Raw genomic sequence first — 27,632 nt, forward strand, 5'->3', positions numbered from 1 at the left:
AGATTATGTTCCATTCAAGACTTATGTCTGTGTCAGTGATAAAAAATACTAATTTTCCGGATATGCGTTCTCTTTCAAAACTCTCCTAAGAAATAGTCATCCTTGTTGAGTTGAGAACCAAATACTTTGTATTGGAACAAATATTGATACCACCTCCACTTCACGTCGGAATTGTTGAGTTTAAATAGTTACTTTTGTATTCTCTCAGGACTTCCTTTTCTCTATGTTCACGAATGGTTTTCATGAATGAATAAGCTCATCAGCTCATCAGTGTACGGTAGTTACCGTTCATGCAGTGCCAACTGTAAGCGCATTCACTTGAAACCGATAGATAGATAGTTTATCAGTGTTTGCGGCTCTAACTATGCGCAGCTATTTTTCTTGTTGTTGGTTTTGGTGTCGTGCCGTGACGCTCCTCGCGTTCGTGTCACTTGTGACCTCCACCCCGTCCTCCTCCACAGACTCATCCTCTCCTCCTTGTCTACCATCTCCTTCACCTCCTCCTCCTACTACTCCTCATCCACCTGTTGCTGCTTGCCCAACCAACCATTATTCCATTTTTCCATCCTCACAGCTATCTCGTCCATTTATCACACCGTCCCAAAACATAAATCTAGCAAAGACCTTCTTCCTCTACTTATTTGCCTTTCGTGTTCTTCGTATTTTCATTCTTCTGATCTCAAATTCTATCATTCTCCTACTTAACTTCTTTATATTCTTCTTCTACCACTCATTATCATCCCCCACTTCCTCCTCCTACTCCTCCTCTTCCTACTTCCTTATTATCACTCATTTCTCTTTTCTCCCATCTTCTTTTCCTCCTTCTTCCACCTACTCTTCTTATACTTCACCTCTTCTGTTCCGCACCCCTCCTCTTTTTTCCAATCAATATCCTATTCCGCTTTTCTCAAACCTCCTGCTTTCCTCCATGTTCTTCATCCTTTCAATTCTTCTCTTATATTTTCCTCTCCAGTGCAATTTTTCTTCTACCTCTTATTTTTGCAATCATTTTCTCCAGGCTTTCACTAATTATTTTATTATTCGTCATTCCTCATATCGCAACTCATTAGTCACCTGTATAGCTGAATCACCTCACTACTCAATTTTTAGAAAGAACTGATACAAAGTTGTAGTGGAACCCCATTATTTCCAGTCATTTAAACAGATAACTATTGTTGTTCTCTTTTTATTCGTCCATAAATGAATATTCACTTTGAATAGTTCATCAAAAATATAATTTATTCGGTTTTCAAATTAAGTGGATTTCCCATATTGGGATCAATTCCTAAATACACGAAAAATTCATTGCATTATCTCTTGTTATTTCATTATTGTTTATATAGCTTTTGTTTCTATATTCTAATAAATCTCCATGTACACATTAAGAAATCTATCATGAATCATCACTATCTCTACTTCCTAGTATATCATACAATATGATGAAATATGATTTCTCTCACAATAACTGAATTACATAATATGCGGCTGAAAATTCTTCCTCTACAAATTTCAATTCCATATTCCAGTAGCCTACTGGTCTGGTGCATTATTCAAATTGAAGCCTCATTGTAGCCTACATGACTGAATTACGTTGTTGAAAGCTATTCAATGAAGAATAGAGATTTCTCCAATATTCTTCCCCTGTGCTCATATATATCCACACCTTTCTCATTCATTACATCTCTAACTTTTATTGCTTCTTTTGCCGTTTGCCTACATCTGGCTCCCCCTCAGTCTATCAATAAGACTCGAGTCTTGAAAGCAGAACGCTCCAGTGCCATCCTAACCGTCCACTCTTACCTGTGAGAATGCAGAGCGTCGTGTCCTTGCATAGCGAAGAGTGCATTACGACCACCACACCAGTACTTTTACTTTGGCGCCTAACTGGATGCAGAACGCAGCACCGCAATGCACTGCACCGCTTCACACTGTCGAGCACTCCCTCTGCTATATTTATGACCTCCGCCAGCCATAATTGATGTGTGTAGAGTGAGCGATCGCCGTGGAACCGCTGCTCTACTAACTAACTATTCGTGTCGAGTCTACTCGATATGATTGACAAAATACTTGAGTCAAGTTGAGTCTTCATAGCATAGATATTCATGCCAAGTTTCAGATCAATACATCATTTCGTTCTTGAGATAAAAATTCTCAAGTGAATAAAACAAAATGGCAGCTATAAGAATAACCGCTGAGATTTGGACACTTAAAATACGAAATTTGTAGTCTCCTGTCATCCAGGAACAATACCCTAAAATGTTCGACACTACTTCTGGAACACTCTGTATATCATCTCTTTATTTGTTCAACTAGTTGAATATAATACACAGGGAATTCTATAGGTAAATGAATCAGACATACTAGAACGTTCCTGATATTGTATGAAGTGAATACAGATTCCAATTTCAGAATCTGTGATTCGGATTCCGATTTCAGCTTTTCAAGATCATGAATTTGCAAATATTTTCATAAATTAATAATGATAAGCTGCAATAAGAAGATTCTTATTTCGAATTAGAAGAATAAAATATTACAAACTGAAAAACTTCAACCTCCACAATATCAAATTCGAATAGAAGACGTTGATTTTGAATTCGTGTTTATCTAAAATACGTTTTCCCCCTCCAATAATAATATTATTCTCGAACATTAGTAAATTAATTTCAGTCTCTTGAGGATTCAGTAGAGTAGCTTAATATAATCTCAGATCATCAGGAACAATTATTGAGGTAATCCATAATTTTTGTGGATTATAAAAACTGAGAACAACCTTTTCACAATGCCTCGATCTAAAACTGAATTAGTTCTACTACAAGAATAGTGAAAATTGTAATATTGTGCTTCTCATTTATCTAAAAACACATTAAAAACTCCTGTCTATTTGAATTTACAAAAACCTGCAGTTAACCAGGAAATTGCAAGGAATGACAATCAGAATAGAACAATATAGAAAGCAATGTTTGATAGCCTTCCCTGTGTTGAGTTTCTGTAGAACTAATTGTAACGCTTTCTTTATATTGTGCATCCGAATAGTAGAGCAACGAAGCAATATTTTAAAAATAATAGACATAATAAGTGAGCTCATACATAGATATATATAAAACAATACTTGAAGCTTACAATGAAACATCAAATATTTACGATTCAGTATCTTTGGATGATTACAGGAGTAACAAATATAAATTATTTGAATCATTAATAAGTAATGCCAGTGACTGGGGGACTTGTCAGTTGAGTGTGGGATAGAATCGCGCTGCTGGAAGCTAAAAATGGCTTTCTTAAGGTGCGTACAGATTTACGCGCCACGAACATGAGCAATTCACTTTTGATCAGCTGATGCCAAGGTTTTTATATCTGTATCTTACCGTTTCTGTAAAAATACAGATATGATCAGCTGATTAAAAGTGAATTGCTCATGTTCGCGGCGCGTAAATCTGTTCCCACCTTTAGAATCAAATCAGATATCAGAAATGTTACGAGAGGCCGCTTTCTACTATCTGACCCTAAAATAATATAATCAATTATCTATACTTGTTCGCTATAGTGTCCGAGACAGATTCTTTATGAAGCTTCACTCTATATTTGGATAAGGATAGATTATATATACGAATAGATTTGATGCAAATCTTTGCTTTCGAATATGCAGTATTATAGAATACATCGCTAGCCCAAATTTCACAGGAATATTTTCTGGGTAGGCCATCTTTTGAACTGAACATCCATTCACAAGCATTATACTTCATGATACGATAAGATATAGATAGGGCTTGCACCATGTACGAGTGATTACACTAATGCTTTCCAATGTTCTTGGATTATTTAATTTCGATCAATAAATGCTTTTAATAAATTTCTTTTTTGGTCTTGTGTGGAATATTAAAGAGAAATCTATTACAAAACAATCTCATAAGTTTCCAATTTGATTTTATAACGTTTGATATCTGATAACCGGATACATTCAATGAATTGGAAAATTACGGTAATCATTCATTTGAAAATTGAATTAAGTGATTAAAAGGAATAATTTCTAGCGTTTTGAATTATGAGGGTATTATGGTGGTAACATCATAAATATTACCTGTCTTGAGAGACAGAATTGAATAATGAAAGTCAAAAAAGTATTGTAATTGAATTTGCAACAATATTCTGTCATTTCTCATTATCACTTTCCATTTGATTGAAGTTGCCTTATTGGAAGAATAGGCCTGCCTATATTATGTATTTGAAGATTAGTCCGACGAATTTTGATATTTTTGAATTTGAAGAAAAACAAAAAAAAAATGAATTGCTTATTCAGGATACATTTAAATGTATGATGAAACCCTCTAACTGAGAAAATAAACGCTTATGTGATCTTGACTATACACATTCAAAATAGTCTGTCAAGTGTCAACTAATGATCTGTCCAGGAAATGATTACCTTTCAGTCGCTATTCTGGAGGAGGATTATTAGGCGGACGAAAATTTATCGATAGAACTTAAATCACGAGTGTAATCACGGAGAATATCTCCATAATGGTCTGGTCTGGAGTTATTAGCGTCAGGCTGGAAAAAACTATGTTTTCAGCTACGCTGAATGTTTTATCCCAAAGTCGTACCTTTACGGCTCTTCGTAAACAAATACCCTAGCTTGAGGACAAAGTTCAAATTTATTGAATTGATTCTTATTGGAATAATTGGGTTATCTTTCAACAAAATGAGGAAAGAGAAAATCTTGTTTAAGCTCTGAAGAGCTTCATCTGGTTCGAATAATTATTATCCTTTATAACATTTTGCTAGCTTGTCTGAAGAATATGCCAAGCTTATCAGTTACAATGTCGTCAGAGCTTTCACAGTTCCGGGACGTTTGAGGATAAATAATTTCGAATCCATACGAAACATTGATATCTTCAGTAAATCTACAGCAACTCTGAACAGGTTTCATTCCAAACTTGAGCTAATATAGATCAAAAAATGGGACAAGATTAGAGACATTTCCATGATGAGAGTGCAAAAGGCAATGAAGAAATGGGAAAGTGCTAGATTTGTGGCCCGGTTTGAATTGTTTATGCAAGCGTGAATGTGTCTCTCCGTTTTTAGTTGTCAAAACGGCAGACCTCATACGGGATTATGGGACAACATCGCCATAAGTTGCACGCTGATATCAGGATTCATCACTCGAAATAAACTGTCAGGAGACCTGGGACAGATCGTAGTCTACGAAAACGTATGCCGATTAAAGTGGAAGTCGATAATTTGTCACACGAATCTCGCACGCAGTGCCTGTACCATTTCCAAAACTGGCTGACAAATATATGCACTTCATTTTTATTACAACGGTGTCATCCTAATGTTCATAACAAATGCTAAGAGCCTGTTTCAAAGTTCTCCAACTGTTAGGAAAGTTTAAGCGGCCATAAAAAGAACTTAATCACTATGCTTTTTCTTGTATAGTTAGTTGTTGATGTGATTCGATTTTTCAAACTTGCAACATCCGAGATGTCAGACGACTGCTGTGACCAAAAGTGGCTGTGGCATCACTCAATCCTCTCAATTATAATCTGTCTCTCTTATTTGTATTTTTGGAGAGACAAATTCGTTCTTTAATCGTTGTGTCAGTACTTTTACGTTAAACTACTCATTTCATTTCTTGATATTAACATAGTACAGAATTGATGATGAAAAGTTATGTCATAATAGTCATATTATTCTCCAGAATGGAACTTCCGGATATAAGTTTGAATCTCATTTAATAATATCAATGAAGTTTCGATTTGATATATTTTGAAGAGTTAAATAATCTATATTCATTTTGAACTCAACATTCGACGTATATCTATAATCCATAAATATTAATTCTAACTGACTCATTTCTGAACTTTTGCGTACTACCATCATTTCTCAGAATTTAATATGTCGAGTTAATTATGGAAGATTTATGTTACATATTCCACTGACTTTTTGAATTTCAGTAATAACTTTGCCAAGAGGGTGAAACACATACAAATCCATTTAAACCAATTCTCTCAGAATAACCTTCAAAGCGTGATCCAGTTTTCAATAAAGAAACGATTGAAAATTGAATTGCTTAAGTTAGAGGAAATGTGGAAAAGGCAACCTGTAGTCAAAATTGGAACAGGAACTCTTTCATGTCATTCGATTGACGGTTATACTATGTTTTGATGCTTGAGGGGCGATTATTATAGATATAGTCTATTTTAGATATGCGAATCTTTTTACTTTTAACTTCTATACATTTTAATCTATAGAACATACTAGTATACAGGGTATCAAGATACTATCCATTCCTATATATACTCACTAGGTGTATATCTTCACACCACAGATGACACATCTGGTGTCATCAATATCCTGCTCACCTCACCCTGTCTTCAATGTGACAATACGCCACTTCAGGTTGTATTCTAAACATAGCATCAATAACTGTCTTCACATGATGCTCAGGAGACGAAGGGCATTATGAATGTCAAGTCGCTTCCGAACTATTAACCACTTGAGCAGATATGCAGGAGGGCGGCAACCCAAAGAATAAACAGTTCGGGAACCGAACAACAACAAGTAGGGGTTGAGGCGCATGCACCCTACTGTGTTTTTCAGACGAAGATAGGGTGTTCCAAGATAAACTCACCTGCACAAGTGTGAGGGGCGCACGAAAAGTGTTTCAATCTGCTAAGTTCTTGAATAAATTAACCTCTCCTTTCTTCAACTCTATATTTCGCACCACTGTCCCTCTCTCTTCATAACTATTAATCCTTTCCAACTCCTCTCCAGCAAACTCGTAGTATTACTCATTTCCTCTTCTACTTATAATCTGCATCAGTCAATTTTAGTAATTCTTTGAAATTTTTCTCACTGTGTCTTTCCATTGCGCAATCATATTTCCCCCAATATGTTTTCCCCTTCACCATCAGACTTGACTTCTATATTCTCAACTTCATAACTTATCATAATCCTTCAACTTTCCTATATCTTCTCAATTCTCTTCTTATCTTCCTGTACCTATAAATAGTTTACTGTTTATTTCCCTGAAATTTGCGGAAATATACACACTTCCGCATCATCTGTTTCTCTCGCTTTCTTCATTGTACACAATTTTGACTTCTCCCTCGAAATGATTTCACTATTTTCTGCATATTACATGAAAAAACAGATATACCAACTCATGAATTTTCATAACAAATAATTGTTCAATCTGAATTGGAATGGAAAGCCTACGGAACGTTCATTACATTATAGTTTTATACTCTTTTGTATAACACTTTTTTCTCGACTTGTAATTTGATTTTTATTCCTTTTACTCACATTCTCAATTATTCATCGATCCTTTTCGATTTTCATCTATTGACCTCTTACACTTCACAATATATTTAGAATTTTTTTCAACTCTCGCCGATTTTCATTGTATTTTCATAATCAGTATTCTTTTCCATCATCTATTGATCCAAATTCCCACTTTCCTTTACTCTCTTCATCTACTACTCTACTTATGCTCTTCCTCTATCTAACCCCATTCATGCTGATACTTAATTTTTCTCAATCTCAAAACCATATCATCTTCTCTTTCTCACACCCTTAACACGACTGCTGGCTGCTCTCTCTCTCTCACTCTCACTCTCTCTCTCTCTCTCTCTCACTCTCTCTCTCTCTTTCTGTCTCTCTTATTCCTGACCCTCTGTTATTTTCATCATTATTCGTAAGTCGTACAAGCGAGGCTCTTCACTTTTCTTATGCGCGTCATCCCTATTCCCTGGGCGCCGAATCTCGCAGCGGTTACCTCCTGATTAATGATCTTCCGTACTGAATAGTTTTATCATTTCTCATGTCCGTATACATAACCGACCGTTTATTGTAACAAAGAGTTTCTCTGTTGCGGTTCAAAAATATTAATGGTTGGACACTGAAAGCTTAGGGAACCCGGATTCTCTCCCTTGAAGCAACGAATTTTTTCGTTTTTGTAGTTGTTCAATACACAGGACTCATCCAATTTTTTATTGATATAATCCATTGAGAACATCATCTGGATGATCATTAGTTATTATCAAATTATCAAAAACTGACATCAATTGACAATGCTATGGTATCTCTTCAAAAAGAGTCCACCAACTTTTATCGCTTCCCTGTCAGATCCAGATTGGGTCTTGTTCACTATCACTGGATTGTGCTTTACGAAAATTTATTTCATGTAGAGGAGGATATTCTATCTAAGGAGAGAATACACCTCTTTGGAGATGAAGAACGTTTTGGTGGAAATTTTCTCATATATTGATGAAACTCACAAATAACAATAGTTAGGCCTACTAATATGAAAATTTGAAAGGATATTTTAACTTCCTGATTACTATTATTCATTATTATTATTCGTCAATTTACCACCCACGGAGGAGGTATTTGGATATGTCGATAATATGTATTCAAATCTAGTAAAATATGAAATCATAAAATATTTTTATGTACATAAAAATATGTACCGTACATAGTAATACTGAGCAGCCTAACTCATCTCGTAATGTGCTTCAAATTCATCAATTGAGTATGCACAAATGCTCAAAAGCTGCTCCTTCATCAATACTCTGAATTTACGTCTTGTATTTCCTCTTATGTTAGCTGGTAATTGATTGTACAGTCGAATCCCAGCACTCTTTACTCCTCTCTCATAGATGGTGGTCCTGTGTGCATCATCTCGCAACTCTTCCCTATGCCTTGTTCTATAATTGTGGAAATGTGCGCCAGTTCTGAATTAAGTCTTGTTCCTATCTATGAAACATACGGTCTCTAGGATGTACAAGCTCGGAAGAGGGAGAATTTTCATCTCTTCAAAGTATGGTCTGCAGCTTGAACGTATGGATTCTTCAACAATCACTCGTATCGCCCACTTCTGCATACGGAATATGTCTATTACTTGACTCGAGTTCCCCCAAAATATGATACCGTTTGATTATGTATCAAACTTTCTAATATCTTTAAGCTTCCGAATTCCTTGTAGTCTCATTTCTGTTTTACAAGAGAATACCCATCTCACAAAGTCAATCTCATATATTGCTCCCTTAATGCAGTTTCATAATCATGACGAACAAGAAAAGTTAAGTAAAGTATACAGATACTTGGAAACAGTCTAGAGTTGAATTGAATAATTAGTATCTTTATTTAATAGGTCTGGAACGAATTCAAGCATGACACCATAATTATTGTAAATATGAGTATTAATTCCATGATAAATGGATGTATGTACTATGGGAATAAAATACTACATCCATGATAATTTCAAGTGCTCGATGAGAAAGTCAGAAACGAGTCACATTCACAAGCACGCAAATATTTACGATTTATTCCAGGGATGGTTGTGCTGTATGCATTCTATGCGCCAGTATTTTACGGACGCTTGTTGCCATGGTTGACGCCCCCGAAAAGTAGCGTGGCGCCTGGCAGCTTGCAGCTCGCGATTTGCAGCGCAGCGCACGAGTCACGTCGCCTTGATTTATTAGCAACAAGTAGGTGCGTGCGCGCAGGCGCAAAGAATGCCTCCTCGACCAGATCCTCGCACGATCTTGAGCACAGCGCAGCAAAGCGGACCATTGCGCTCGCCATTGTTTCCGATTTAATTTACAATTTATCGAGAGTAATTATTGGCCTTACGCTATTTTACTCGCCAGTAATTACGGCCTAAGACTCGTTTAATTGAGCGCCGTATAAAATTATTGTTGTTTCGTGTGGAGCCTTCATACGTGTTCCAGCATTCGCAAATCCATTGTTGTTTCAATAGCAACGATTTGGTAATGTATCAGCTGACCGTGAGTGTGACTGAGATGAAACATGTTGGAGGATAATTCTGCAGGATTGTGACCTGATTTGTTTAGGATATTCGACAAGAAATAGACAATGTGGTCTACAAATGTGGGAAAATTGCAGAAACCAACACACAAGAAATTAATTTGATAGAAATGCAGAATTGTAATTGAGTCTAGTTCGATGTTCTCTTCACCATAGACAGGGGAATGTGTTTCCACTTATGGTGTTCTGTGGTGTTTAATTGTAGCTCTATTGTTTCAATGACGTCGATGATTTGTGCGAGAGTAATGATTAGAGAAACAATTAAATAGAAGAATGAATGAAAGAGCCAGAGAACATGGAACACAAACTAATCGATGATGTGAACTAAAATGATCGATGTAGGATGCAGTGATAAAACCTTTGAGATACGTCACTCAAAAACAATATTCCAATAATTATATAGTTTTTTCGTTAAATGGGCACTAAACTACTGAATGATGCTGTAACACAACACGAAATGCACTAAATAAATGACAATCATAACAAGATAAATAAATCTAGAAATGTGTGCATTCCAGAAAAATAAATAAATTTGAAAGGACTAGCTGAATGTGAATCAGTAATAGAATAAACTGAAAAGTTGGAATTTTGTGAAAGAAACATACCTCGTATATTGTTCATACGAGGTATGTTAAGTGAAAGAATATTCACTGCCAGTAAACAAGATTTCATATGAATATTGTCATTTTCACTTAATCTTGATAAATAATAGCAGAGGTAAATTATCTGCAATTATTATAATTCATATTTATTATAATTTATATTGTAATTATTATAATTATTTTGTTATTATCTGCAGTGATTCTTCTCTACCTTATTAAATTATATTATAACTGGAATAGTGAAGGGTTTTGAGTGACAATAGTCTATCTAGTTCGAATGGATAGTAAAAATCTATCCAATTCTATTATTTTTTTCAAATGGTTACAATCTGAACTTCCAAAATGCAAGTTCGAGTTATAGCGTGAATCTAAATGTAATTTTTAAAATATTATTCATTCAACTGAGAATCCTTGAGAACTCGAATCTAATACTGTAGCTAGATTACGATTTCTTCAAATGATTTACGACTTTAATCGGATTACTATAGTTTTTTGCTTTTAGATTAATATCTCTATTGCGTAGAATCAGAAACTCATGCAGGAGTCAGTCTACTTACAACAATGTTCTTGATATCACGCAAAAAGTAGTGATTAATCGTTTAGGAAGGGATAAACATAAATAATAGACCCCAGTGAACATTTACAATGCATCTGTTGTTGAGACTCAAGTAGGCACTTGAAAGCCTCAAGAAGACTGAGAATAGACCGGCCTGTTTGCATACATAAACAAACTACTATAACGTATTCTAATATAAACATAAAGGTAAATGGAGTGTTATGTCACGGTATATTATAAAACCAAGCACTCTGTTAAAGGGTGAGTTGAGTAGGTTTTTTGCCTACCGGGACAGTGACATGAAAAATTGCCAGTAGGCAACTCCATGTCATTCTACTATTCAGAACTAGATTGTTATTCCTAATAATACGGAACCAGATCGGCAACCAACTGATGCTTCTGATGTGCGATGCCTGCCCGATTTGACAGCGTTCAAAATCGCTATGAATTAGTAGTCTACTTTGCATATACGCCATAGTCATTTTCTCATGATGTTTGTCATGCTATGGACTTGCAACTCGTTGGATGAATTGTAACAGCGGAACGCGTTTACAAATACAGATTTCTTTTTTATTTCAAGGAGAAGGTTGAATTCCCATAAATAAAGCGCCCAAATCGATAAAATGTCTTCCTTATTTCTTATCAAGAATACAAACAGTTAACGTACAAGTTGATTGATGCAGTCGAACAGTATCAGGTATGGGTTAATGCCCAATGAGAAAAAAACCTATATAATAGAAACCTATCTATCATATCATTTTCAATGGCCAACTCTCAATTGAAAAGACAAGAGCCAATCAATCGAAATAGTAATTTCATCCATGGAACAAGAGATGTTAAAAAATGATGAAACACCAATATATTTATGATTTCATCATGGAAGAGTATAGTGATGCTAAATGCCGTTCGATAGAGGAGAAGATTCATTACAATGACGATGAACCATTGCTATAAAGCTGTGATTAGGAAGAAGCGAACCAAGATCATTGGTGGTAGAAAAACATGAAAAAAACTTGTGCTATACGTGCTATAACCGTTAATTTACAGTATTCATAGCGTTTCAGTAATAATTGTTGATTTGAGAGGGCTGGACTTTGAACCAGGGTTGTCCAGCTTTACCCTTTCCTTCAAAGCGCATGCATTCTGGATTAAGGTAATTTTTCTCTTTCAATTGAAACGCGTGACTCCTCAGTCCTTGAAAGTACGATTCGCACCTGTGAACTGGGCAATGGGCAATAAGGAACAAGCAATTCTAGCGCTAGGATGATTACTGCAATTTTACAATGTTCGCATGCCCCTATCGTTACATTAAATTCTCTCAAACGATGAGCATTGAAATTTATATTTTCTTACAATTGCAGATGAACCAGCAGTGCAAGGTTTGCAATGAACCAGCGGCTGGATTTCACTTCGGAGCGTTCACGTGCGAGGGATGCAAGGTGAGCTGTTTCTAAATTATAAGTTGGATGCGGAAAATCAATCATTCATAGTTCGCAAAACAAATAATAACCCTTATTCTCATGATTCCATTCTTGGTTCCCCACGTGATTAATTATTTCAATTAATTTCCTCAGCCCCTATCTTACATAAAGTATTCCAGGCAGAGTTCACAATGATGTTTTTGTTCGAACCATTACATAGGCTCCATGAAGATTCTCTGCGTCAATGATTTTGATTAATGAATTCTTTGCTCAACTTTGAGAATTAAATGAACATAAGTTATTGATTTCAATGTAACATCACAGTTGATTCATGGAAGAACAATACCTGAACGTTAACAATACTCAAGTACATTATATTATAACTCCTCTATTGGTGGAGTGAAATTGGTGGTGAGGAAGTAGAATTGAGTTGTCAAATCTATAATAGGAGACTCCAATGAAAAAGAATTGAGAATTACCAACCTTCCATTGGAATTTGTAACTAAGATGACAATATTCATCAATGAAGTGAGAAATGAAATTTGAAAAAAAATCACCCCAGGCTCACGGTGAAAGAGTTACCCCAGCTCATCTACGGCCTTCAATGTTTTGGTAACTCAACCAAATTTCGAACTCTTCATTGTAATAGTTGTTTTAGCGAGTAGCACGAGTGAAAATTGAGTAATAACTTTTCATTCAGATGAATTTGCAGCTCGATTTTCAACAGCTCGGGCGTGATATGAAGATCGTTTAATGAGGATTATTATTTATTGAGGCAACAGCCGGATCGGATAATATAGGAGGCAGTGAGTGTCCGGCGTTCATTGTTGAGCGGCGAAGATATCAAGTACTTCACGCTTCACCAGTTTCCCTCCGATCCTGAGATGTGCTCTGCCCGGGTATCATTTCATAATAACTTACTCTGCAACTAAATCACTTGACGATCACGTATACTCGCCGCCGCCATCATACACCTTTCCAACGTCTTTTGCAACAGAATGCTATTTATGGCACCTATTAGATTCCGATTGTTTGTCTATACAGTATTTGTACAATCAATTACACCACAATCAGCTACAATAAAAAACTTCCCAAACCAATGCCACGAAAATATTATTACTTCACGATGTTCGCCTCATAATGTCTTCCAATCGGACACTACTCATAATTTCTATTGAGTAGATTTATTGGATATTGATAAATTCACGATTCTGTTTAGAAATTTTCGAAGATGAAGAATCTGAACTTTTCTCATCTGATTCGTTTGTTTAATTTGATGTTCGATTGCAAAAATTTGGCTTAGAGTTTTTGAATGATTTTTTTCAAATATTACTTTCCTTGAATGGTAATCACTGGAAATAACATAGGCTGTGATACAGTAAACCTTTGACAAGCTTTTAACAGTGTAGACACAAGAGTCGTATTTAACAGCTTCATTCATATTTTGTGATACATCCTTTTTATCTAGGGATGGAATCAATCGAAAATTAATTGGAAATAGGGTTCAAATTTATAAATTAGTTTATCATCCTACTCCAGGTAATTCACGTTGGGAATTTGCATACATAATACTTCTACAATTCGAATAAGTGGGTCCATTATATTATTGCGGTAATCACTACCCATTATTTCGAATTGACATAAAATCTACCAATATAATCAGGTTTATATTGCACAAAGATCTTACTACCTTATCTTAATGCTCTTAATTGTTGCTATTAAGTGTACAGTACGTGCAATTCAAATGGACCGGTTATCCTCTACACTTCTGGGAGTAGAAGGAAGTGCAGATAAGTGGGCTGCTCAAGCCTGGGAAAACTCGAGTGTGTGGGGTCCACTATTCCCATTGCAGCACTCGCCAATCGTCAATCACGAAAAAGGAGGACATAATCGATTGTCGACGGCCATTAATCGATATATCGTTTGTGGTGTTGTGTATCGATTTGTCATAGCTCTCGCCCACGCAAGTGAGAATGCAAACCAGGAGATCTTTAGCGCTGATACTATATGGTTGTTATAATGTATAGCTACATTATAATAATGTACATGGTTGGTTATAAGGCCGTGCAATGATTATTTTCGTATATCTTGATTTATGGCGTTAGTTCACAAGTCACCTCTTCTCGAGCCAATTGCCTATTCCAATAATAATCACTCTATCCAATCAACCAGTTCTCCTCAAGCTATTTTATTCAATCCTCCAATATTCCAGGGCCTTGAAGAATAGAACAATTACATTTGCTTATAAGGACGAATACTTTCTTGAGAAAGCTAGAGAGACTGCACTTCACGTATTCAAGTCTAAAAGCTTCTTCAAATGAACGAATACGAATAGGAACAGTCATATTAGCATAATGAGTATTCTACCTGGTATCTCAATAGAGGATCATTGTATGGTTTATTTTCTTCAAGACCGAAAGTTGTAATTATCCTATCAAACAGTACTCTTCGTGTCGGTATCTTACTTAAATCGTATTTAAAAGATTCTGTAGTATTGCATCTTGAAAGCATGGGAACCATTGGAACTATCAGAGATAATACCATGGATTTACAACATTTACTCGTTATCAGCCATACTAATACTGAGGTCAGAACACTCACTATATATTCCAAAGTATAATTATTGGTCAAACATGAAAATTTATTTTTACAGCTTAGATTTCCAAGAGAGTTTGTCCATGCGGAATAAATGTCTAATATTATCATATTGTAATACTTCATACAATATATTAAGACAATGGAAAATAATAATACTAGTTGGGTAGTGAACTATTTTTTACATAGCAAGAAAGTTGTGCGATTGCTATGGAGAATAATTGAATAATCGTTCCGATTATAAAGGCACAGAGTGAGACTAAAGTATTTTTTAACCTTATCAGAACAGTTGTCAACATTAGTTAGTACAGTGGTGCAACGCAAATGTAATTTTGAGAGAGAGATTTTTATTGATTTAGAGATTAGATTAGATTGGGAAAACCCATTTTGGGTATTAATAGACCCTATGGTAGAAGGGATATTGGCAGACCTCTATAAAGATTGTGAGATAAATTTTATTATATCCTTTGAAACCGGAACAGCTGCGTACACATAATCCTGGAAAGAAGAAGAAAAATATGAGATTAGAGTTCTTCATTTATGTATGTTACAATATATACTGGCTTTCACATTAATTAATGAGAATAAAGATTTATTCCAAATTGAATAACATGCAATAAATTTATCATTGCGATGCTAATACATAAATCGGAGGTATTTCAACAATTATTTGTCGATTCTCTGAGAAGTATATAAAATTATATACTTCCCATCAACACACAACCGGGACAAGAGATTGATTGATTGATTTATTGATCTATTTAATTTCCTTTGCCAGGTCTGAAGAGACCTATGGCAAACATCAAATTTCAGAAATACATTGCAAACTTAAATCAAAGAGATGAAGAAAAAAAATTAAAAATATAAAATAAAACTACTTCATTTTTTTAGTAGTAGAATGATAATGTTTTTGGAAGAGATCATGTTTTTTAGGGAGAGTGAGAGATAGAGGAAGAGAGACTTCAATCGGATCATACGTTAAGTAGATATAAAAGGACAGATTCATTTCCCAAAGAGATTCCAGTTAACGAGCAGACGTTGCCTATAGAGGATCAAAGAGTACCTATGTGAGAGAATAACATCGAAAGAGAAAGAGTGAGAAAGATCAAATTCCATACAGATTAATTGTAAGTGGAGTGTGTGAATGAAGGCAGAATAGAAAAACGAGAGTAGCTTTACTATCATATGCAAATGCAAGGGAGCAAATTTAATTTTCCTCATTCCAATAATTTAGATCCCCTCGACTACAATTTCTTCTCTCCATTTGCAGTAGCAGATCTCGATACATAATTTACAAGTTGGAACTTGATAGCGAGCGATAGGAGCTGTAAAACGTCTGTTGAGTCTGTTAATATATCAGGTCCATTTTAATTAGTTATCAGAGTTCTCTCCATTTAATGCATGTTTGTGTGTTCTTTTGACGCCCACTAGTTACTGAGACTCTCACAATCCTTGACGAGGGCTCCAGGCTAAAACTTCAATAATGGCATCCCGAATGTAAATACCATAACTAAAACTTTTGTTCTAATTACACAGTTTTTAGCACTTTTTCAATAATTGTTTTGGGAAAACGTCTTCTGAGATGCTGGGTTGTATCAAAGTTCAGTATTGGAAGCATCATCATTATGACTTATTCAATGAGTTTGTCAAATTCAGTTTTGATTATCCACTGGTCTTTAGAGTTGACCCAATAAGTTCAAATCTTTAACTTGATTTCTCGTATTTTTTCAACATGTGCATTCATAATAGTGTAGAAACCTTCCAGTTTATTCTTTAACACATAATTTCCATTCTTATTAGCTAATAATTCATCCATAGAGTTCTATCAGCTCAGCTTGCCAAATGGCACCCGCATAATAGAGTTACAACCTTCTGAGCAATTTCTAGATAAAGGAAAAGCATATCTTCCAATAAAATGCATCATAAAGAGAAGCATTTACTCAATGTGCTGTACCTTTCATTCGTAAACTTTTATTCGTACCTTTTTTAGTTTCCTCAAACACCTGTCAACAAACAGATTACATGTATTTGCATGACTTTTGCTGATCCAGGACCAGCAGCAATATCGATTAATCATTAAAGAACGCATCCTTAGTTAAGTGCATCACGAATTTAAGAGCGCACCTGGAAAATCCATATGTAAACATCTGTCTATGGGAATCATGAAAATTCTTCTGGGTGGCTTACTGACCCGCATGCCGCTTCAACTTCCAAGATCCAAGTTCTAACTCTTTTTGCTGAATGGTATAAATAATAAAACCTGGAAGAGGATTGGACAGGGATAAAAAAAATCCGACCTCCTCGAATAATCAACTGTTCATGACCGCGGAGTGAACACAAAAATATGAAACTCACTTTTGTGCAAATAAACCATTTCTAAAACGTGTGATGTAACGTACTATTGAGTTCATTTTAGCTCTTTATTTGTGGTTCAGTTCAATAATGAAACACATTTTCTGGCGGAATAAATAATACGAAGCTTACCCAGTGGAATAATTTGAGTAATTAATGTCACATTTCAAATTTCATTATTCAAAACGATATGGATTATATGAAAATGCTCTTGAATAGATTTTCCTTCAAAGTATGATCCAATCAGATTGAGATTTGAAGTGAACATTCCTGTAACGTGGCTGGGCACATTCCATCCTGTTTTAGTAGAAAATCACATAGCTAGTTTTCCTTATACTTGATGACTAGGTGTGAAAGATAGTGGCTACACTCTAGATAGTGGTTGGCTGACATAAATTTTGTCGATTACTTTCAACGTAAAGAGGATGTGATTGCTCACGTAGGCCAAATAGTACGAGAACTGGAGCGTGCCATTGTTTCCTGCCTATCCTTTTGGCATACCGATTAGGGCAGCTCGCTTTCCTTGTTGAAAGTTTCAATTCTAAAGGAATGCTTTTTTACCATAATGAGCTCCACCTTGTAAGAGACTCCAGCTATCAGAAAACATCGAAGAGCAGGGAGTTGTGTAGGTCTTTGTTGAGAAAAAATTTAAATTTTCTGTGAGTGGAAGGATTTTGCTTGGCAAATGACCTCACTACCTAGGAGTTTCAATTTCATAATAATTCTTCGTGGAATCGTGATTGTCTTCTTGAACTTTTTTTAGTTTGAGACTGTAATTATTTCAAGATTGATAAGGGTCAATGTACAAAACTCATTTTTCTCACCTCCTTTGTATTTCTCAGTTTCCTAGACATATTTCAAGATAAAAATTTATTTTTGTGTTATTTAGAGAAAAATTAATAATTTCTAGAGATTATCAATTAGCTCATCTTATGTGATTCTGCTATATATCCATAGTTCACTACTCACAATCGAGCTGAGAACTTCTTGACAACTTCTTGTAAGTCTTCAATCTCTTGAAAATATTCCATTTTAATTCTAAAAATGTGTTCAAATCAATGAATAATGAATCAGTCAGTAGTGAATTACTTCCAATATTGTGCTCAGCAGAGATTCCAAATGCAGTCTCAAAATGCATTCCAAATCAAAGGATGAAATAGATGATGAAGAACAGGAACTTTTCTATTTTTCTACTTTTTTATTTTTCAGAAACGATTTCTAATTACATTTCTAAAGATTACTTTATGATAGCGTTTGAGGATTGTCACCTGCATGGTACAGTATTTGATATTGATTTGGAGCATCTTGTTGGATACTTTTCTGTTGGAAAGAATAATGTAAGTTGTCATTTTGTAATGAATCAAGTGGGTTAGAAATTTAGCATATTTGCTCAGCTCATTGGTGAAACGAAGAGTGGAGTGGTGTACGTGACTATGAAATGGAATGAGAGATGGACTATGTGAAAGAAGAGAAACAGAGGATGTGTGAGTCGAAGGAATAGAGAAAGATAGTCAAAACAGGAATGATGCATCACGCCTTTGTTTACGACTGAAGATGAGTTTGAATCTCATTTGCTTGCAGAGGTGACAACTACAGTGGTTTGCTGTTATCTTGTTCAGTTCTCCTCACCCTCTTCACTGAAATAACGCTTTTTGTGAGTGTAAGAACGGCGAGGAGGTCGGGGTATTGTGTTGAATCCTGGTAGTGAATAAATTGGTCAGTATATAGGACCGGCAGCAGACTGTTGGTTGATTCTGAGCGCCTGTTCCAAATGTCGTTCAAGGTGATGGAGTAACTCTACCCTGTTGGTTGGCCGGTTGGCCAGCTAGCTCCTTCATCTTCGTTTACTTCTTTTCCAGCATTGTCTCATTATTTTTTTACCGGATTCTAAAGCGAATGAAAGCGGACGTAGGTAGCATGGAAGATGACCGAAAATCAAGTTGGAGATGAATACGGAAGATATGAGGAGAGAGTAGTTGAGAATAGTTAAGAAGAGTAGTAGAAACAATAACATAATGAGAGAATTAATTAGTTTATCAAGAGAATGAATAATAATATCTTCATTTTTTCAATTATAGATGACTAAAGATTGAGAAGAAGAAGAAAAAGAACCAAAAGCAATATCATAAAATAAGAGAAAAGATGTGAACCCTGTATACACTCTCGCAGATGAAAAAATCTGGTGTGGCGCACTCACACAACTTTCCTTGCCGTTATTAGAATTGATCACCTGACGCTAGTGTTCACGCGCATCTCAAGTCTACTTATAAACAAAGATCTAAGCCAGCTGGTGACAGGACAATACGCTGGAGACATACGATGTCTGATATCTCTTCATAGTGAATGATTTAATAGAATCAACAGTTGCCAATAGTTTGCAATTGGATAATCACATTTTCTCGAATTTCGAGCTTAATTTCAATTCTAGGTGAAAATGTTACTCAACATTAATTGTAGAGATTTTTATGCTCAATCTTCTACACTCGAATTTTTTTGTTTAAATTGTATCTGAAGCCTGATAATTGGGAATCTGGAATCCAACTTTGCATAGATGGGGTGGAGCTCCTGAAATTTTTACAGATATGGGACTTGTGGCAATTGATAGAGCTTATCAATGACTATTCCAGGTATGAATTTAATCAAAATCGTTGGAGCCGTTTTCGAGAAAATTGCGAAAAACCCTGTTTTTGACAACATTTTTGCCATTTTAGCCGCCATCTTGAATTGCATTTGATCGAAATTGTTCGTGTCGGATCCTTATATTGTAAGGACCTTAAGTTCCAAATTTCAAGTCATTCCGTTAATTGGGAGATGAGATATCGTGTACACAGACGCACATACACTCATACACACACACACACACACACACACACACACACACACACACACACACACACACACACACACACACACACACACACACACACACACACACACACACACACACACACACACACACACACACATACATACAGACCAATACCCAAAAACCACTTTTTCGGACTCAAGGAACCTTGAAACGTATAGAAATGTAGAAATTGGAAATTGGGGTACCTTAATTTTTTTCGGAAAGCGATACTTTCCTTACCTATGGTAATAGTGCAAGGAAAGTAAAACTATGATTGAAGAAGTATGCATATTGGCAAGTGAGCTGCTGGGTGAATTAGCAAGCGGCAATATACAAAGTGTTCGACTGTAGCCGTGATTACCATAGGACATGTGTCGCCGTCCGCGGACACACATCTGCTTGACTTGCTAATGCTTGACTCACCACCTAGGCTACCACCTATATACTTAATACAATACACAAGCAACTTATTTGCTTCTCTTGGTCACCCCACAACCAACCCGTTTTCACCTACTGTGTGGCGTATAGCTGGTGTTTTTCAATTGAAATTTGAAAAAAACATTATCAATCTTGGTAAAACTACACTCTTAGAATCGTTCAAATGAATTTATACTTTTCCAGAATCTAAAATAAACCTATCAAATATTGAAATACTATTAAAATAAACATTATTAAAATCCTAACAATATTACACTATAAACAATAACATTACAAACTAGTAAGAAAAAAATGTCGCGCTTACCAGTTGTAAAAAAAGTGTACTACTGTGCTACTGTACTACTGTACAACAATATTTTCATAATAACCAGAAACATCTTCATGTATCAGATGGCTATGTAATAATCTGCAGAAAGTTGTCTTCTGCCTACACCTTTTTATGTTCACAGGAAGTCTATTAAAAAACGTTGGTGCTAGAAAATTGAAGAATTTTTTGAAAATTGTAAGGTTGGGCTTAGGGACTTGCACATTTTGTTGATTCCTCCCAACCCTGCGCATATTAATCAGCTGCATTTCACCACTCCTATCAAAAAACAGCTACAGGGTTTTATAAATATATAATTTCCTGATAGGCAGTATTCTGAGCTCTTTGAAAATTGGTGCAGAGTGATCATAATTATCTCGTTTTGTAAGACATTATTCTCATAAATGATTTTTGTAGAATAATTAACTGATTCCCCCCTAAATTTCCAAGCCATACTCAAAATTGGAATTTATGTGAGCGAAGTAGATGGTACGTTAAAGTGAAATAAACGATGATATAGTGATATTATACTGCAAGAATCCTTCCTATTACTTGAGCAATGCTGCAGGAGTCCAAAACTTTTCTAACACCGGAAGACGATTGCGTGCCTCTGCGACATTCTACCATCTGTTTCATTGAATTCCGCAAATAAAAACTTCTGGTCCCGTTCCCGTACAACCACTAGAAATAATAATCCTCTGACAAGTCCAATAAGCCACCTCTACCTTTAGGAATCTGGACCATACTGGCCTAACTGGACAGTGGACAGGTGCTCTCGATCATATGTTCAAGTTTAAAAACAGCAACTGATTGGCGTCACACTGTTCCAAGCGAGTAGCCTGTAATAAATCCAGCAAGACTTCATTTTTGGAATGTTGTAAAATCTCATCCTGCCTCTGCGAGTGGTGCGATCCAGATAAAACAATGTTTAGACTCCTATTTTAGAATTTTTAGAATGGACTCTTTATTGTAAGACGGTTCCAATGAGTAGAATTTAAAACTTCTTCATCAGAACTCCCTGAATTTCATCATAAATCCTCAACTTGATATTGCTGATCAAAAATCATGTTTAAATATGATAAGTCATTTTTATTATTTGTAATTGATTGTTTCCATTATCAGCATATACAATCCAAAAATGATTCATATATGTCAAGTTTTTCGGAAAAAATGTCACGTTTTTGGAAAAAATGTCACGTTTTTTGTAAAAAATGTCACGTTTTTTGTAAAAAATGTCACGTTTTTTGTAAAAAATGTCACGTTTTTTGTTATTTATTGATTTGAAAACAGTTTCCTCCATTAGTACACTCAATTCTTCTTTCTGAATTATTTTTCATATTAGCAAGAACTATACTCACCGTTATTGATATTCAACTCTCAATTTTCTACTCACATGCTAACGAATGCCCCTAATCAATGCTTATATGCTTATACTCCAAATGAATTAATTAAAAAGTATGCCCAATTATAGATCAATCAATGTAGTCCAGATAGGTAGCTGCATGCGAGTCTCCTTGACATTTCAGTCGCTTCGAAACCGATAATTAAGTGAGATCAATCAGTGCTGTCTCTGATCATCTCTGAATTTACGACTAGAAAACGTTAGTGCGAATACGGCACCGGTCAGTTACTGCTCTCTAATCCATGTTTATGGGAACAAAAGAGACAGAGCACTCATAAATTTTGTTGAGTGAGATCTTAATGGGATATTGTGCTAAAATTTTAGCCCGTATCTCATAATGCAGCGCACACCTGTTCCAGGTACAGGGTACGGGTAACTTCTGTCCGCTCAACAGCTGAAAACTCTTCTTCAGCTAATTAGAATTTACTGTACCACAAATGGGTTCGCTAATGAAGCAAGGACATTATGGACAACTAGAGCTGGAGATATCGACCGTTAAAGAGCATTAGAAACTGGTACAACTCAAAAAGTCGACGCTCTTCTTCTGCCGATTCTGATCTTAGCTCCAATCAAACGGAGGCAGAGCGCTACTGCTGCTGCTCTGCAGACAGAATGACGAGTCAACATAGCTCGCCTAGGATCATAGTTGCATAGTTGAGAGTCACTACTACATAGTTACGGGCTTTATACATCATAAAGCCGTTCGTTAGCTGGACATTAATATTATGAAACCATTCTATAGAGATTTGGATTAGGTTTCTCTTTAAATTATCACTTGATAATGGTGAGGGAAATCTGAAATTATTGCAATGCTCAATTTCTTGAATGACAACTAGAAACCTTGTTCACAATAATATTGTAGTTGGTGATCTGTAAGTGAAAGATAGCACATCTTCTCTTCATCGCGAACATTGGAATGACTATCCTGATATTTCATTAACTGCATCTATTTTGTCCATCTAGTCAGAATAAATATCCATTCTTAAACGAAATGAAATAGTACCATTAACAGCATAACTGTAGTGAACATCGTGAAGTCTTTTACTTTCTTTCAAACTACGAATTTATCCGGTCTCCATGATAAGATTCTCATTTAAATTCTCATAAAAACTATTGGACATTAAATGGTTTGAAATTACACCTGTTATTGTATGAAATAAAAGTAATCGTTTGTGATAGGAGTGATCTACACTTGCTTCAGGAACACGGAGTCATATTCAAATTCCCAGGGGACGATAGAAGATTGGCAAGATCTAGAATTATCAGATAAATTTATTTGAATAATGTAAGTCATGATTCCACCAGCATCACTTGCCACATCAGCATTTGCTATTCATTCGCATAAATCCAACGAGGCGTTCTGTTTTTCTCTCAAGATCATTTGCAACCACTTGATAGGTAAATCTAAAAGTTCATTTCAATAGTTGGGACAAACAAACAAATAACACAAGTATAAATTGATGCAAGCTGGTGTAACAGTACTAAGTTGGTACTAGACTACATTGAATGAGACCCTTAGCCAATTTATAACATGTGGGGTGCAACATTATGGTTGCGACTCTTTGGGTCGTCGTCGTCGTCGTCGTCGTCGTCCGTATTTGCTATGGATGAGATGGAAATGCATGCACCGAGACACCTGCAGTCCGGCTCATACTTTGTTTCCGGGTTCCATTCATGACTTGAGGCTCTCACGATCAATTTTACAAATTACCCACTTATCTCGGCCTGATCTATTTGATCTCTTATTCAGTTTTAAACTCGCTTTCATGGATGATGTGAAGATTCAGTTTCATATCCATTGTCAGCATAATTCAACACGGCTAAGCATGACATAACGGGTTGGCGGTAACAACTAGAAAATGATTTAGTGTAACACCTAAAACTATTCCATAGACTACATAGCATATTCTAGATACATGAACTATATGAAGCGTGTAAGGAGTTCGAAACTGTATTTGAAGGAATGTCAAACGAAAAATGAATTCCCCGGAACAATTATTGAATTGTCTTGTTCATTTTTGTGGATCGCTGACACCTATTTATTGGAAAATAATATTCGAGTATTTCTTCCACAAGAGTTTTAACTATACTGCTTCCAAATGTGATATAATAAATCATCATTCTGTTCAAAACAAATACGTTTTGAATAAAATCGGAAATTATCTCAGTAAACTAGAGACATTGCTCTCCAAAACCCTACTCAGGTGATCAACATTAAAGTAACTATACATACATAGTTTCAAAGTTACTGTAATCAACACTGATCAGCAGTACTTATCCGGAAACAAGTTTTAGCGAATCTTAGCAGAATAGCGATTTTTTAGTACGTCGCATCAAACATCCATAACACATGACTCACCATCAATGAATTAATTGGTTGTCAACATGCCAATAAACTTCTCGAGCAAGCTCCAAATATATGATCACAAATGACCAGCTTAGTTGTTGTTCATTGAGGCACAGCGTTTCTAAGGGATGTTTTTCTATATTATCATAAGAGAACCTGTCGAGCATAAATTGCGTTCTGACGGCGCGAAATTCAAAGGCAAAAGCTGCATCAGATACAGGCCGTCGGTTTTATAGTTGTTGGATAAATGTAGTCCTGAGTTCGCTATTAGAGATAACTGCGCCATAAAATTCAACATCCAGCCTCTTCTGTGGAGGTCTGCGCAAATTGATTTATTCCTAAGTACTCTGCTTACCATGCTTTACTTACCAGCTTCCCATACTGCTCTGATGGTCAAGCCTTACATCTCCTCCAACACCGCCACTCATTCACCCCTCCACCAACCATCACCTATTGTCCAACACACATAAAGCAGTCTCTCCGCCCCTCTAAAGACTTACGTAAATGCTTCAGTCGCTTGGTTGGTGACCGATTTAAATACTGTCAATTATTACGATGTAAAAGTAGAAAAATAGGTCTTTCCATAACAATACGACTGACACAGATTTCATTGCATTTGCAAAATAACTTATAACATGATTGTGCTGACATACTTTCAAACTGTGCGTATGAAAAATATTGTGCATACATATCGATTAACATGGATTATACTATGTTATCGTTAGTTTGAACCTATTTTCAAGTATGGTGGAATTTGAAGATTTTATTTCTCATTCAATTGTTTTTTGTATCACCTTTATTTGTTTCCCCGCAAATTATTTCGCATTATTTCTTATCAGTATGTTTCTATTTTATTTTCAGTCATTCTTCGGACGGACCTACAACAACCTGAGCTCGATATCCGAGTGCAAAAACAATAACGAGTGCGTAATCAACAAGAAGAACCGGACGTCGTGCAAGGCATGTCGACTGCGCAAGTGCCTGCTGGTCGGAATGTCCAAGAGCGGATCGCGCTACGGCCGCAGATCCAACTGGTTCAAGATACACTGTCTGCTGCAGGAGCACAACGCATCGGCAGTTTCACCGAATCCCAATTTGGGTTATCAGGGATTGTTCAATCCGGGCCAATTGTTGGCTTCTGACAAGTTTCTACAGAGTAGACTGTACAGTGGGTTCGGGGAGTCGGGGAAGAAGGATAAGAAAGGCGAGAGACATTCTAGTTCCGAGGAGTCGGGCGCGAGTTCTGTGGAGGACTGTGAAGAGGATGCGTCGTCACGGTCGGCGAGTGCCATGAGCTACATGCGACCCCCCTCCTCGCACCAGACGCCGTCGCCGTTCAGTGAAAAAGACTACGCAAGTGCGCGCAACCCCAAACTGTCACCCCTAGGCATTGGCATAGCTCCTCCCTTTCCGTCACCCCTCTTCGGCACGCCCTTCCTCACGTCACCCGTGCGCCCCCTGTCGGTGACTCGACCTGGCCTGACCCCCGCCCCCGCCCCTGCACAGGCACCCTCCACCCTCATGTACCTGGACACCAGTTGCTGGCCGACGGGTGGCGACCTCATGCTCTGCAGTCCCGCCCCCGGAGGCATCCCCCTCGAGCAGGAGCAGCCTATCGATTTGTCCGTCAAGTCGGCGTCCACCACTCAAGTCAACATCAAAGTTCCCCTCACGCCCCCACTCATCGAACCTAGTAAACCCACATCTGGTACACCCCTCGATCTAACTAATAAGAGGCCTGAAGTGTCGCCTCAGCTAGGATGAGCTCATCACAATAATTGTTGTCTGATCCTGATTGATACAACTTTAGACAATACTTATAAGACTATTTTCGATTGAAATCCATCTGTTATTCATATTTTCGATTTCTTTATGGTGGAAACATGTCATAGTGGATATCCTAAAAGTTGTTTGCGAAAACGTAATGTACACCGGAGGCTGCTTATTTGAATTGCATCTCTTCGAATTGGATCAACAACCATTTCAATCTTTTCACGAAAAGTGGATTTGATTACTATCACATGATGTTCGAATCGAATACAATGGGAAATTGAATTTTTGGCAATTTCCTATTCGGAGCTTTGTAGTTCAATCGCTACAAATAACGATTTTTTCATTAATTTTAAATGATTCCTATTTGAAAGATTACTCCGAAGACTCTCCAGATAGAGTACTTCATTCAATCCAACATTGTTATGTTTTGATTGATACTGATTGTTCCAACTGATACTGATACTGTATGATACTGATTGATACTGATTTCTGTAATCTATTTGCTGTAATAAGTAAGTTGAATCTATAAGCAGTATAAGTCTGCTCATTCATTCAAGTATTTTGTTCCGTTGTTTATAGAAATCAAATTTTGCATGCGCATAAACAGACATTCACAAATAATACTGTTGGAAGAGTGGAAAAATATTATTATAACTTTGGAGCACGAAGACTGAGCTACCCCTTCGGACTTGTAGACTAGTGAAGACTCAATGAGATAAATAATTTGTATCCCGGTGTAAGTCTTTTTTACAAGTTTGTGTTCTGTTACTCGTTTTATAGATAATAATAATGTATCATGTTCATGTGCCTTGAAGGTCATTCTTATTCTGTAAGAATAATCATCACCGTATAAGAAAATGTGAAAATTTAAAAATAATGCTGGTCATCAGTTTAAGAGTTGTAAAATAGTTTTGTATAAAAAGTATTATTTATTTTAGTGTCTCGATCAGAGTACGTTGTTATCAAGCTAAGGACATAGGCCAGTTTAAAACTAGCATCAAATTTATATTTTGATACGTATGGGCATAATTATATTTATTTTTGTATATTTTCATGTATATTTCTTGTTGACATTCTTGTTTTCCTACTGTTTCATTGAAACACCAACTCATAGTAATAATTGAATAAAAAGTGTTCTCGCTGAAAATTGCATTCTCTCTTCATCC

At 36.2% G+C, this 27,632-nt stretch overlaps 1 protein-coding gene across 1 annotated transcript in view; it reads left to right on the forward strand.

The window, feature by feature from the left end:
* LOC111047961 (vitamin D3 receptor) overlaps positions 1-27,613 on the forward strand; it is a 42,902-nt gene extending 15,289 nt beyond the window's left edge. The window contains exons 2-3 of the mRNA XM_022333807.2: positions 12,348-12,425; positions 25,555-27,613. Coding sequence (XP_022189499.1) covers positions 12,348-12,425; positions 25,555-26,457 — 981 coding nt within the window. The 3' untranslated portion in view covers positions 26,458-27,613. The remainder of the gene's footprint in view (positions 1-12,347; positions 12,426-25,554) is intronic.
* Positions 27,614-27,632: the final 19 nt, after the last annotated feature.

The sequence above is a fragment of the Nilaparvata lugens genome, chromosome 5 (assembly GCF_014356525.2).
Source record: "Nilaparvata lugens isolate BPH chromosome 5, ASM1435652v1, whole genome shotgun sequence".
In the NCBI taxonomy this organism is placed as follows: Eukaryota; Metazoa; Arthropoda; class Insecta; order Hemiptera; family Delphacidae; genus Nilaparvata; species Nilaparvata lugens.